The 12,976-nt window shown below is 38.8% G+C and overlaps 1 protein-coding gene across 1 annotated transcript; it reads left to right on the forward strand.

Annotated features, from left to right (window-relative positions):
* Nucleotides 1-4,351: 4,351 nt before the first annotated feature.
* Osi20 (DUF1676 domain-containing protein Osi20) lies at nt 4,352-12,398 on the forward strand. Its single transcript, XM_067150910.2, has 2 exons — nt 4,352-4,816; nt 10,296-12,398. The coding sequence occupies exons 1-2, from the start codon at nt 4,360-4,362 to the stop codon at nt 10,712-10,714; spliced, it is 876 nt and encodes a 291-aa protein (XP_067007011.1). The 5' UTR covers nt 4,352-4,359; the 3' UTR covers nt 10,715-12,398.
* Nucleotides 12,399-12,976: the final 578 nt, after the last annotated feature.

Here is a 12,976-nt window from a genome sequence, read left to right on the forward strand (position 1 = left end):
AAAGGAACGCTACCGGGACTATATTCCAGCACTTCGGCGTCTCCAAAACCCGTAACAGTAGTTAGTTGGTCGTAAAAGCAAATAACATTGTTATTTATTACATCATAGACACGTTCCTTCTGACATTAAAATAATTTGTGTGTATAGCCTACTTAGTACCTACTATCCCATCCGATATCAGGAACCCTCATAGAAAACCCTTGAAACCTTCATTCTTTAGATAACACTTTTTTAAATTTCGAAATATGGAAATTACTGCAAGTATTGTTATTAAACAGTTTAGCAGGCTAATTTTACGTATAATATAAAAGTCATATTTTACGTATACAAAAATAAAACTAGAGCCCTAAAATGAGTTTACCCTGTTATTTTGCCGTAAGACAAGGGCTTGCGTGTCAACACTGTAATGTCCAGTTAGCTTCTTCAGCCAACCCTATGGTTGTGAGTTATTCAATAACCCATCAATGATGGGTAGTGCAACTAGTATTTTATATGAACGACAAAAAAAAAATTGAAATCTATTTGGTGTTTGTTTCTTTGCTAGTTTGTTTGTTTAAAGGCGAAAAGTAGTGATTGTACGTTTTAATTATCTCCCAAATTACTATTGCGTAGGGCTATGGCCGAAATCTCCTACCAAAATATGACACAGAACTTGGAAATATGATGCAAATGAAATGATGTGTTTACAAAATTTCCTTAGAAAATACGTTTTATTAATCAATTTCCAAACAAGTTGTACATATTAACTCCTATTGGCCACAGAATACTGTTTTCGCTAGAAAAAATGTACTGAATTTCTCACGAAAATAAGAAAATGTATTTAACTGAATTCATTCATAGTAGATAAACGAAAGTATACTGAGAAGAAAGATAAAAATACCCAACGCGTTTCCTCTGCACAATTAATGCTTTCACATTTAATTAGTAATGTTTTATTTTACCTGACAAGATTAAGGTCTTCAGGCCTTCTCCTCCATCTAACCAGGCATTGAAATATACATATATTACATTGTATTTCATTACAATAATTATATTAAATTCAGATTAAATTTTTTTTTGCTAGGGGCTTTACGTCGCACCGACACAGATAGGTCTTATGGCGACGATGGGATGGGAAAGACCTAGGAGTTGGAAGGAAGCGGCCGTGGCCTTAATTAAGGTACAGCCCCAGCATTTGCCTGGTGTGAAAATGGGAAACCACGGAAAACCATTTTCAGGGCTGCCGATAGTGGGATTCGAACCTACTATCTCCCGGATGCAAGCTCACAGCCGCGCGCCTCTACGCGCACGGCCAACTCGCCCGGTCAGATTAAATTTTAATAATAATACAGAAATGATGAGTGATGAAAATAAATTAAGTTGAAATAAGTTAAGTCCGCCTCTGTGGTGTAGTGGTTAGCGTGATTAGCTGCCACCCCAGGATGCCCGGGTTCGATTCCAGGCTCTGCCACAAAATTTGAAAAGTGGTATGAGGGCTGGAACGGGGTGCACTCAGCCTCGGGAGGTCAACTGAGTAGAGGTGGGTTCGATTCCCACCTCAGCCATCCTCGAAGTGGGTTTTCGTGGTTTCCCACTCCTCCTCCAGGCAAATGCCGGGATGCTACCCAACTTAAGGTCACGGCCGCTTCCTTCCTTCTTCCTTGTCTACCCCTTCCAAGCTCCCCCATCCCCCTGCTAGTCCCCTGTTCAGCATTGCAGGTGAGGGCACCTGGGCGAGGTACTGCTCCTCCTCCACAGTTTTATCCCCCGACCCAAAGTTTCACGCTCCAGGACACTGCCCTTAAAACGGTAGAGGTGGGATCCCTCGCTGAATCCGAGGGAAAACCCAAAAAACCAACCCCGGAGGGTAAACAGATTAATAAAGAAAGAAGATATAAATAAATAAAACGTAATGAGTGGACAAATTCGTATAACTAATATGCTACATGTAAATAAAAAAAAGAAAGAAGTAGTGCATAACATTTAATAACATTTGAAAAATAGAACGATTAACAACTTTTAAGTAATCTTTTACCAGGGAATCCATGACAATAGGATGGTTGTGAGTAGCAACACATGTTCCTTATTGGTGCATAAAATGTCTCCAAAGTGCTTCCTTGAAAGTGCGAATAGTGCTTAAACCTCGGATACATTCGAGAGGGATGTTCCATTCACGGCTGGCAATTACTATGAATGAATGATCGTAAATCGCAGTTCTATCGGTAGGTAAAGCAAGGATGGAATTATTAATAGATCTAGTGTTAAGACTGTGATAGGATGAGAGGTATTTGAAATATGAAGAAAGGTAAAATGGCTGTGAAGAATGAAGGATTCTTATGGAGGTAGCATAGGGTATGCACAGTGCGACGGATTTCTAGCCAGGACCAAGATAGTTAAGTTAATAGAGTCACTCTGAATTACTACCTATCAACAACGGTACTAGAAGTACTCAAAAAAGATTGTTTGGAAGAGGTAAATAATAATAACTATCCTGGTTCAGCCTTGCCAGGAAGATCCTCCGACGAGCAAGGGTGGACTCTCCCGTGTATAGGATACTGCGTATTATTGTGGTGGAAGACAGTGTTGTGTGCGGTGTATGAGTTGCAGTGATGTTAGGGACAGCATAAACACCCAGTCCCTGAGCCAAAGGAATTAACCATTAGAGATTAACATCCCCGACCCGGCCATGAATCGAACTTGGGGCCCTCTGAACCAAAGGCCACTACGTTGACAATTCAGCCAAGCAGCTGACCTTGGGAGAGGTTAACAAGGTTTAAGAGAGGTCATATTCCAAACTTTCTTTGTCCTTTCTATTTTGATAACTGAGCCCGCAAACACGATGCCTTCAAATTGTAATCAACCACAAGCTATTTCTCAAGAAAGGAAATCCAAAATAATAAACTACATACAAAATAGCTCAGTATTATCTACAAAAAAGGCATGTGAATATTACTCGGAGAAGGTCTAAAAAGTACCAAAAATAAAATGTTATACCATCATTTGGTCAAAGATAATGATAAAGTACGGGGTAATAGGCATTTATGTGACCGATGAAAACCGTGGTATCTTGTTCAGAAAAGCTAGAAATCTCTTTCATTTAACTTAAGTTTGTAAAGAGACGGAGATAAAAAATATGCCTTACCGAGCTCGATAGCTGCAGTCGCTTAAGTTCGGCCAGTATCCAGTATTCGGGAGATAGTGGGTTTGAACCTCACTGTCGGCAGTGCTGAAGATGGTTTTCCGTGGTTTCCCATTTTCACACCAGAAAAATGCTGTGACTTGCCTTAATTAAGGCCACGGCTGCTTCCTTCCCAATCCTAGACCTTCCCTATCCCATCGTCGCAATAAGACCTATCTGTGTCGGTGTGACGAAAAGCCAATTGTAAAATAAAAATCCTTGTCAGAGAGATCCGTACGCTATCAGCACGTAAGAGACGAACATTTAAGCAGGATATAGCATGTATGTTCAAGAAACGACGGTTCTAAAGACCTGTAGTTCAAATTCCAAAATTTTCAATTTAATGTTACCCGATTTTTTCCATTTTTCTTCAAATAAATGCGGCATTGTTTCATTAATCTGAGCGAGGCAGCTTCCCCACCGTAAGCCCCATATGGTTAATCAAAGTAGAGAAATCATCAATACAACAAATACTACCTTAATACTCATAAACTATAAGTAGGCCCTACATGTTGCTAATTACCAAATCATTTGCATTTTTAATTTCTGTAATAAAAAATATCAATAGTTAAGAAATCTTCTTTCTTCCCATATTTGCAGCAACCCGCAGCTACCGGCGTCATTCCCCTTATCCTATTGTCCTAAAGAGGCTTCATACCAGTGAAAGTTTCTCTGTGGGAAGGAGATCAAGTCTACTTTTCTAGGTAAAAAAGCGTCGGTCAAGTTCACTAATTCTTCAGTCTGATTGGCTTTCATTGATTTGTGACATCAGTTGTTTAGTGTACAAACCACTTGATCCTTGATTTATATTCCAGAAACATCTCGCGCCGTCGTGCGCTAGTCATAACAAATGAGGTTTTGAGAAAGTTAACCTCTTCTTCATCGAATGTGTTTTATGTGAGGAAATGAGAATTTAAATGAATCTTTTGGAAGCGCGTTTAGCGACCCCGTTCTTCATAGTAGTAGAGTATGTAATAAGTGCCAATTTGCTCTCATTCCCGAGCCAAAAGCTTTGAAGGAGAAGAAGACGACGTCCTTATCGGTATACACGTGTGAAGGCATGCGTCGCTCATCGTCTGAGCTTAGAATAACAATGCCTACTCATGACCTAATGGCCTTGATCAGTGCTAACACAATAAAAGACGTGTGCCCGAAGGCGTGTCCATTCACAACTGTCTCAGCCCTCAAGCACCACACACACCATGGCAAGAGTGCTCCTACTCGTCTGTCTCCTAGCTGTAGTCTACAGTGCTACTGCTCAAGAGAACAATGTCGCCGAAAACGAAATAGTGAACTCGAGAAGAATCAGCAATGGTGAAGAATTGGTGGCAGCTGTTGTGGATGACTGTTTCCCCGGTGAAGACAAAAGTCAATCTTCAATGTCGTGTTTGAGAATGAAAGTCTTAACGTACTTAGATTCAGTGATGGAAGGCAACGCTCGTGGAAGGTCCTTAGAAGAAGAAAAAAGTGACGTCGAACATTTGGATGCCATGATCTACTCCAGAGTTATGCGCTATCTCAACACACATGAGTTCAAAGTTCAGCTGCCGGACTTCTTCTTCCAGAATGCTGTATTGACCTTCAGACCATCCAGAGGCCTCAGTGACTTCACCGTCGAGTTCCCCGAAGTTAAGGATGAAAGCAGAGCATACTCCGAAGGTGAGCTAACGAAAAGCTTTTAAAAGATTGGGTAAATATATTTTATACATTAATCCTCATACATTTTTACGTAACACAGCAGGTATGGGAAAGTACTGTACATTCTAACATGTAGACATTTCTAAGTTACACATCTGTACTTTTGCAGGGTAATATACTTCTTGAAGCATTATTTATCGAACTAGATAAAGATGAATTACAATTTAAAATGTAATAATAATGATAACAATAATAATAATAATAATAATAATAATAATAATAATAATAATAATAATAATAATAATAATAATAGTGATAATAAGAGCCTCCGTGGCTCAGGTGGTAGTGCACCGGCCTACCACCGTTGGGTTCCGTGTTTCAAATCCCGGTCACTCCAATATGAGATGTGTGCTGGACAAAGCGGAGGTCGGACAGGTTTTCCTCCGGGTACTCCGGTTTTCCATGTCATCTTTCATTCCAGCAACACTCCACAATAACATTTCATATCATCTGTCAGTCATTAATCATTGCCCCAGAGGACTGCTACAGGCTTCGACAGCCGGCATAATTCCCCTCCTCGCCGCTAGATGGGGCTTCATTCATTCATTCATTCATTCATTCATTCATTCATTCATTCATTCATTCATTCAATTCCTGACCCGGTCTAACGACTGGAAGCAGGATGAGGATTTTCATCTCCAATAATAATAATAATAATAATAATAATAATAATAATAATAATAATAATAATAATAATAATAATAATAATAATAATAATAATCGTTCATTCCAAAACTTCTAAGATTTAAGTCATTAACATAACTATAGAAAAAAGGTCCTGGCAAGGCAATGTTCGCGCCAAAATATTAATAATAACTAAAATGAAACTTGAAGTTCGTAGAAACAAACTTCGCCCTTTGATTGCGGATGGTAAAAAGTTATATTTATTTCGCTAGTAACGCAAAGATGTATACATATATTCCTGCTATTTTGTTTTTAAAATATATTTGTTTAGATGTTTTACATATTATTTCATTGCCAATAGTAAATCACCTTTTATAGGGTATATGCAAAGAAAAATAAAGTATTCCTCGTCGGGGATAGCTGTACAACAGAGGAATTTCTAAATTAAAATATATAAGCTTATTTTATCCTAAGATAAGTAGTGTGAAAACTGGGAGAGCACTAAGTACATTAATAGTACTTTGATGCTGTTACCGTACGTACCCCTTGTTCTAGGGTAGCTGATTATATTTCTATTAAAAATCAATACAATAATAATAATAATAATAATAATAATAATAATAATAATAATATAGACAGATTGGTTGTCAGTATCAAGTATTGTCATTTTAAGATTACGGTATAATCTTCAACAACTTTTCCCACTCCTGTGGGTTTGCGGGTGCGAACTGTGTAGCACATGTGGATTTTGGCCCTGTTTTACAGCCAGATGCCCTTCCCGACGCCAACCGTGTATGGAGGGATGTAATCACGATTGCATGTTTCTGTGGTGGTTGGTAATGTGGTGTGTTATCTCAATATGAAGAGGAGAGTGTTGGGACAAACGCTAAGTCCCCAAACGGGAAGAATTAATCAAATGCGATTAAAGTCCCAGAACCGTTCGGGAATCGAACCCGGGACCCTTTGAACCGAAGGCCTCAATGCTCACCATTCAGCTGAGGAGTGGGACCATTTTAAGATTCTAATAAAATAATGTATTTATTATCAAATAGATTGATTGATTGATTCATTGATTCTTATCAGCTTCGAATGGTCACGAATTTAAAGAAAGGGGACTGCTTAATCTGAGAATGAGAGTTATAATAATAATAATAATAATAATAATAATAATAATAATAATAATAATAATAATAATGCCAGGCTGAGTAGCTCAGACGATAGAGCGCTGGCCTTCTGGGTGGATTTGATCGCAGCTCAGTCCGATGCTATGTGAGGGTGCTCAAAATACGTCAGCCTCTTGTCCATAGATTTACAGGCACGTAGAATGATTTCTACGGGGCAAATTTCCGGCCCCTCCTCATTTCAAAAACCATAAAAGTAATTATTGGTACGAATAATAATAATAATAATAATAATAATAATAATAATAATAATAATAATAATAATAATAATAATAATGCTTACTACGCATTTAAAGTCTCACTAACTTAGGTTTTTGACATCGTCGACATTTGTCTGTTTTTAACGGCATGTGGCCTCCGAAGAGGCTTGGTTCAGGTCTTTCGAGTTGACGTCTAATAGGCGACTTGCGCACATATGAGGATGACGCCCGGCATATGATGAATTCTAATGATGATGACGGCACACACACCCAGACCCCGAGCCATCGGAATTAATCAATCAAGGTTAAAATCCCTGACCCTGCCGAGATTCGCACCCGGGACCCTCTGAACCAAGGGCCAGCACGCTAACCATTTAGCCTTGGAGCCGGACATTTATCTGGTATGAAAATGGGAATCCACGGGAATTCATCTTCAGGGCTTCCGATAGCAGGGTGAGAACCTACTGTCTCCTGCATGTAAATTTACAGCAACATTTTTTTCTCCCTCGTGTTATACAGTCACAGTTTTAGCTCAATGCATAGACGATACCTTTCTCAGGGCTACGGTCACTTCCTTCTTGGTCCGGTCTAAAATGAACCTATTTATATCCACAGGATCATATCAAGAACATTATGTTTTTAATATTATTGGGTTTACGTCCGGAATTTTGTCCCACATGAATTTTTTAAAGTAAATCTACGGACACGAGGCTGACGTATCTGAGTACCTTCAAATACCACCGGACTGAACCAGGATCGAACCTAAGCTACCCAGCCCGGCATTATGTCCATAAACAGTGGCTACGTGTTTGTTAACAATCAATTGATCTTTGATTAGATATGTGAAGAACTCTTTGATTTTTACTGTACGATTCTTTGGAGGACGGAGGGTGGTAGATAAATAAAAAATGGTTAGACAGATAGATACAGATTTGTTATTGATATACAATATAAAATAAATACTCATCACGTGTCTTACTCATAGATATTTTTTAAAGATGAGAAATTGAATGCTCTTGTTTGATTCAATCGTTTAGATTAGATAACTAAAAAGGAAACCAAATTTCTTTTTGTGAAAATCAAACGATCATAAATATGTCTCCCGGTCATGGCCATCCATCAAGAGCTGCTAATTTCAGATGGCAACCAGCCATAAGAAATAGCCTGCACGGTTGCTAGGTAACACTGCCTGACCATCCATTCACATCTTTCATCACTGCCTACACAGTTGCTATGGTTACACTTCCGTCACATATTTTGTCCTTAATGGTTATGAATTTCATGTTTTTGAACCGTATTGAACTGAGAATAATATATAAGTAATAATAATAACAACGTAAACGTTTCCACCTTTTCAATACTAAAATATATTCACAAAACTAGTACCGTGTAATTTATAATTTTGTGAATATATTTTAGTACTGAAAAGGTGGAAACGTTTACGTTGTTATTATTATTACTTATATAATATTTTGTCCTGTCACGTTACACAAATTTTCGGATGACCCCTAAGTGTTGGTGGTGCTGATTATTGTTTTAAGAGAAAATACAACTAGGCAACCATCCCCTAGGATGACCCCCAGTCATAAGACACATTTATGTCAAACAGCGTTGCCAACCCCTGAGGTGGTCAGGATCGTACAACAATCCCAAAAAGATCGTATTTTTTTCCAGAAAGGACCGTACAACTTCAAATAACTATTAAAATATTCGCTCAGAAGGATGACTAAAGCACAGCTGTATGATCAACCAGCAAGCTCAAGCACCGGTACTTCAGAACCTTCTGCTGCGAATGTGACTAGATGTTCCATAGAGTAAGAAGATAATGACGATTTCCAGCTATGAGATTGCTTTATATGTCATGTTGGCTACTTCTTTACAAATTATCCTATTCTTGAGTAAACCAAACCCCATGGCACTACAGCCCTTAAAGGGCCTTGGCCTACCAAGCTACCGCTGCTCAGCCCGAACGCCTGCAGATTGCGAGGTGTCGTGTGGTCAGCACGACGAATCCTCTCGGCCGTTATTCTTGGCCTTCGAGACCGGGGTCGCTATCTCACCGTCAGATAGCTCCTCAATTCTAATCACGTAGGCTGAGTGGACCTCGAACCAGACCTCAGGTCCAGGTAAAAATCCCTGACCTGGCCGGGAATCGAACCCGGCGCCTCCGGGTGAGAGGCAGGCACGCTACCCCTACACCACGGGTCGGCACAAAATCCTCAATACCTAAAATAATTAATAATTATGAATTACTAGCTTGTGAATCCATCGTTATCTAGCGGAGATAAGTGGCAGTCGAGGAAATTTATTGATCGATTGATTGTTTTATTTCAGGATTACATACATTGGGTTATGGCGCGCTGTTTAGTGTACATAATCCACTCTCAATTAATAGGCGGTAATACAGCAGATAACAAATAACGCAATGCAATGTAACATAACACATTGTTTGGAGAAAAATAAAAATAAAGTTAGGAAGGTTTTTTTAACAAGTTGCTTTACGTCGCACCGACACAGATAGGTCTTATGGAGACGTTGGGGCAGGAAAGGCCTAGGAGTGGGAAGTAAGCGTCCGTGGCCTTAATCAATGAACAGCCCCAGCGTTTGCCTGGTGTAAAAATGGGAAACCACAGGAAACCATCTTCAGGGTTGCCGACAGTGGGGTTCGAAACCACTATATCCCGAATACTGGATACCGGCCGCACTTAAGTGACTGTAGCTATCGAGCTCGGTACGTGTGATAGATCCCACGATGTTCTCAAAACAATCTTAACAAATAATTCGTATCCAACCATGAAGGGGAAAGACACTATGCATAACTAGAGATAGACTAAATTCACGCATAGTACAGTTCCAAAATCTTTAACGGACATGCACATTGATGTAATAGATGAGGGCAAAATAAAAATATAATAAAATCAAAGTTTGCACTTCAGACTACAATACTGCAAGATATACTATTCTAAATATATTTCGTATAGCTAGAAATAAAAATAATATTAAGATGATTTCTCTCTATGCACGGACATGAATTCTCATAATTGTGTAAACTGTAGGAGTTATATATAGCCTATGCAAGATCTTCGGGATCAATATGGACTTATGATCACGTGGTTTTGTACCTTATAAAAACAATCACAGTAACAACGACCATTATCGCGATGATGATGATGATGATGCCTGTTGTTTAAAGGGGCTTAACATCTAAGGTCATCGGCCAACGACCATTATCACCATTTCACTTGTTACCATGACTATTGAAAAATATGTCCAGGTTAGCGATGTTCCACGTTGATGTACTTCACGCAGAAAATCTAAATTCATGAATTATTTTGTTTAAAGACATGAAGCGGCAAGAAGAATATTCCGTAATAGGCGAAAAGCGCCCTGGTGTCAGTCAAACCAATATCATTAATACCCTACTTAATGTTTCAGCCCGTGACATGATGAAGAAGAAGATGCTGATGCCTCTGCTGATGCTGATCAAGCTGAAGATGAAGGCTCTGACTCCCCTGGTGGCCACCCTCGCCTACTTGAAGGCCGTAAAGGCTCTGGTAATGAGCAAGGTCGCCATCCTCTTCGTGGTCGGCTTCCTTCTCGTGAATCTTTTCAAGAAACTAGGTATGGGTATGCCAATGGCCATGCCCATGCCCGTGCCAGCTGAGCCTACTCCTTACGGAGCCCCTGCACCCTCGTCGCCACCCGCCTCCTCCTACGAGCCTGGCTGGGACTCTGGTAATGGGGCCAATGGTAATGGAGGTGGACCATATTCTCGAGTCTGGGACGCTCACCAGATGGCTTACAACTCTTACTACAACCCTCAGCAGACCCAACAGCCCCAAACACAGCAGTGAAATGTCAAGGAAGATCAGAGGAGAACCGTTCCATCGACGATAACTTGGCCTTCTATCGAAAGTAAATACTCATTCACATTTCTCACTCATAGATATTTTTCTAAATAACTGAGAGATTGAATGAACTTGTTTGATTTAGTAGTTTCGGTTAAAAAAAGAGTATAATGTTATAATAAACAGACTCTCATAAGTCTTACTGTTTCGAAAGATCAATATGAGTGTGACTGATGGCTATGAATAGTAACTTAAGATCAGTATCTATAACAATGTTGGACCCAGACGTTTCGGGTGAAGTAAGAATTTAGGGTATGAAATAATATTTCACTAGGCAACACATATTTCGAATAAAAGTTGTGCATAACACACCATCTCACAAGAAATTAAAAATCAACCGTACACAGTAATTTAAACATGTTACTGAATTATCCGTAGCATGCGTCATTCTTAAGATGCTCGCTCTGTAATCGAGCTTAATTCTTTTGCAATTTACTCCATGATTATTCCTAACAAAATATAAAACATGGGCGTTTATGAGATAGCAGATTCATGGAATTGAAAATTTCCTATCTTCGCGCCGATTTGTTTCATATCATATTTGGCAACAATAAACTGTAACGCCATTTTCTGAATATTCTTGAACAAATAAGGAATATAGGCTACCTGCCATAATTATGACCTATCATAAAAATATTGAGGAAATATCGTGTATATTTAAAACCATTTTCAGGACACAATTATACATTTCACATTCTTTCCATTTATGGGATATGCGAGGTAGGATAAAATTTAGCGCCGGCCGTGAAAGCCTCAATTGCTATATCAATTGCTTTATAAAATTTCGTAATGAGAAATGTATCTAGGGTAAAGGTTTGCTTCTTGAAATGGACATTGTTTTATAATTATAGGTATAACAAACCGAATGTTCCCATGGAATGACCAGAAAAACTACAACGATTTTGGAATGATTCTATTTTCATAAACATGTTGAGGATCCAATTTGATTTTAAAATGAAATAGAATATTGCTTCAGAAACGTTTCACCGCCAAATTTTACTGCATATTTTCATTCCTTATTATAAACTGTTTTAAGGAGCGCAATGCAGCAAACTTTATTTGCAATGATGTCAGTGAAATTTATCAACTACTATTTTGTTCATATGACATCTCTCTAAGTTTAGTCAGGGTTCAACATGCAAAATACTTCGTAAATAAGTATACAGCTTGTTATTTTCGGCTCCAATTGTTCACGGTTCCCTCTGCTCTCCAACATTTACGCTGATACAATCATTGTTCATCGCGAACAATGCGCTGGTAATGATATTTATATCATATTACACTTCTTAAATTATTACAATTTACTTTGTTAGAGTTAACCTTGTGATGCACTTGATCATATTAATACCAAAGAACGATACAAATGTCATTAATCTTCCTTGTATCAAGAATGTATATAGTTCACCGTTTAAGTCAGGTTTATGATTTTCCCTTCACTTGATGAAGGGGAAATGAGACTGAGTACAACCTTGTCAAATACTTAGGTAGACCTTCATAATAATGATTCATTTTTGAATCATTAATATTTTTGAGGATATAATTATATCACTTTCAAAGATTCTGTTCTAAAATTGTTTACTAAAAATATTTATGAATCTATTTATGTATTTATTTTTGATGATGTTTTGTACAGAGAATAAAATAAATCTATGATGCACAAATTTGTCACCAGTTTATTTCTAATTTGGTTTGATCGATAAGACGAGAGGTATTTTAAATAGGCAGTTATTGCACGCAGCGGTACTTCTTTACACTTAAAGGAGGTGGTGTTTGTGGTAATTATTGTTTTAAGAGGAAGTACTACTGGGCAACCGATCTCCATTAATATTAATAACCTGGGAAAAATGAAAGGAATCCGACACTTCGAAAAATGAAGATATCGGTCAAAGAGACAAGGGCCACGAAGGGCGTGAAAATGGAAGACTCCCTACTCCCTATGCCTCGTGAAATTAGCGTCAGGATTGAAAAATAACAAGAGTTGACCAAGCGAAGTCTGATAGGAAGGATGAAAGTGACGAGCCTGGCACAAGTAAGTATAAGCAATACCAGAACTCAGCTAAAGGCCCCGTGGTCGCCAATCACGCTCCCAAATTAAGATTCTGTGGGGCCTCTTTTAATCGCCTCTTACGACAGGGTGTTCTACCGTCCCCACCCACAGGGGTACTTTAAGGAGGAGCCATGGAAGAAATTACTGGAACTGGAAAGGAT

This window comes from Anabrus simplex, chromosome 7 (genome assembly GCF_040414725.1).
Source record: "Anabrus simplex isolate iqAnaSimp1 chromosome 7, ASM4041472v1, whole genome shotgun sequence".
Lineage (NCBI taxonomy): Eukaryota > Metazoa > Arthropoda > Insecta > Orthoptera > Tettigoniidae > Anabrus > Anabrus simplex.

Coding starts and splice junctions, on each gene's coding strand:
- Osi20 (XM_067150910.2), top strand. CDS start 4,360: ATGGCAAGAGTGCTCCTACTCGTCTGTCTCCTAGCTGTAGTCTACAGT. Junction 4,817..10,295: donor AAGCAGAGCATACTCCGAAG/GTGAGCTAACGA, acceptor TTAATGTTTCAG/CCCGTGACATGATGAAGAAG.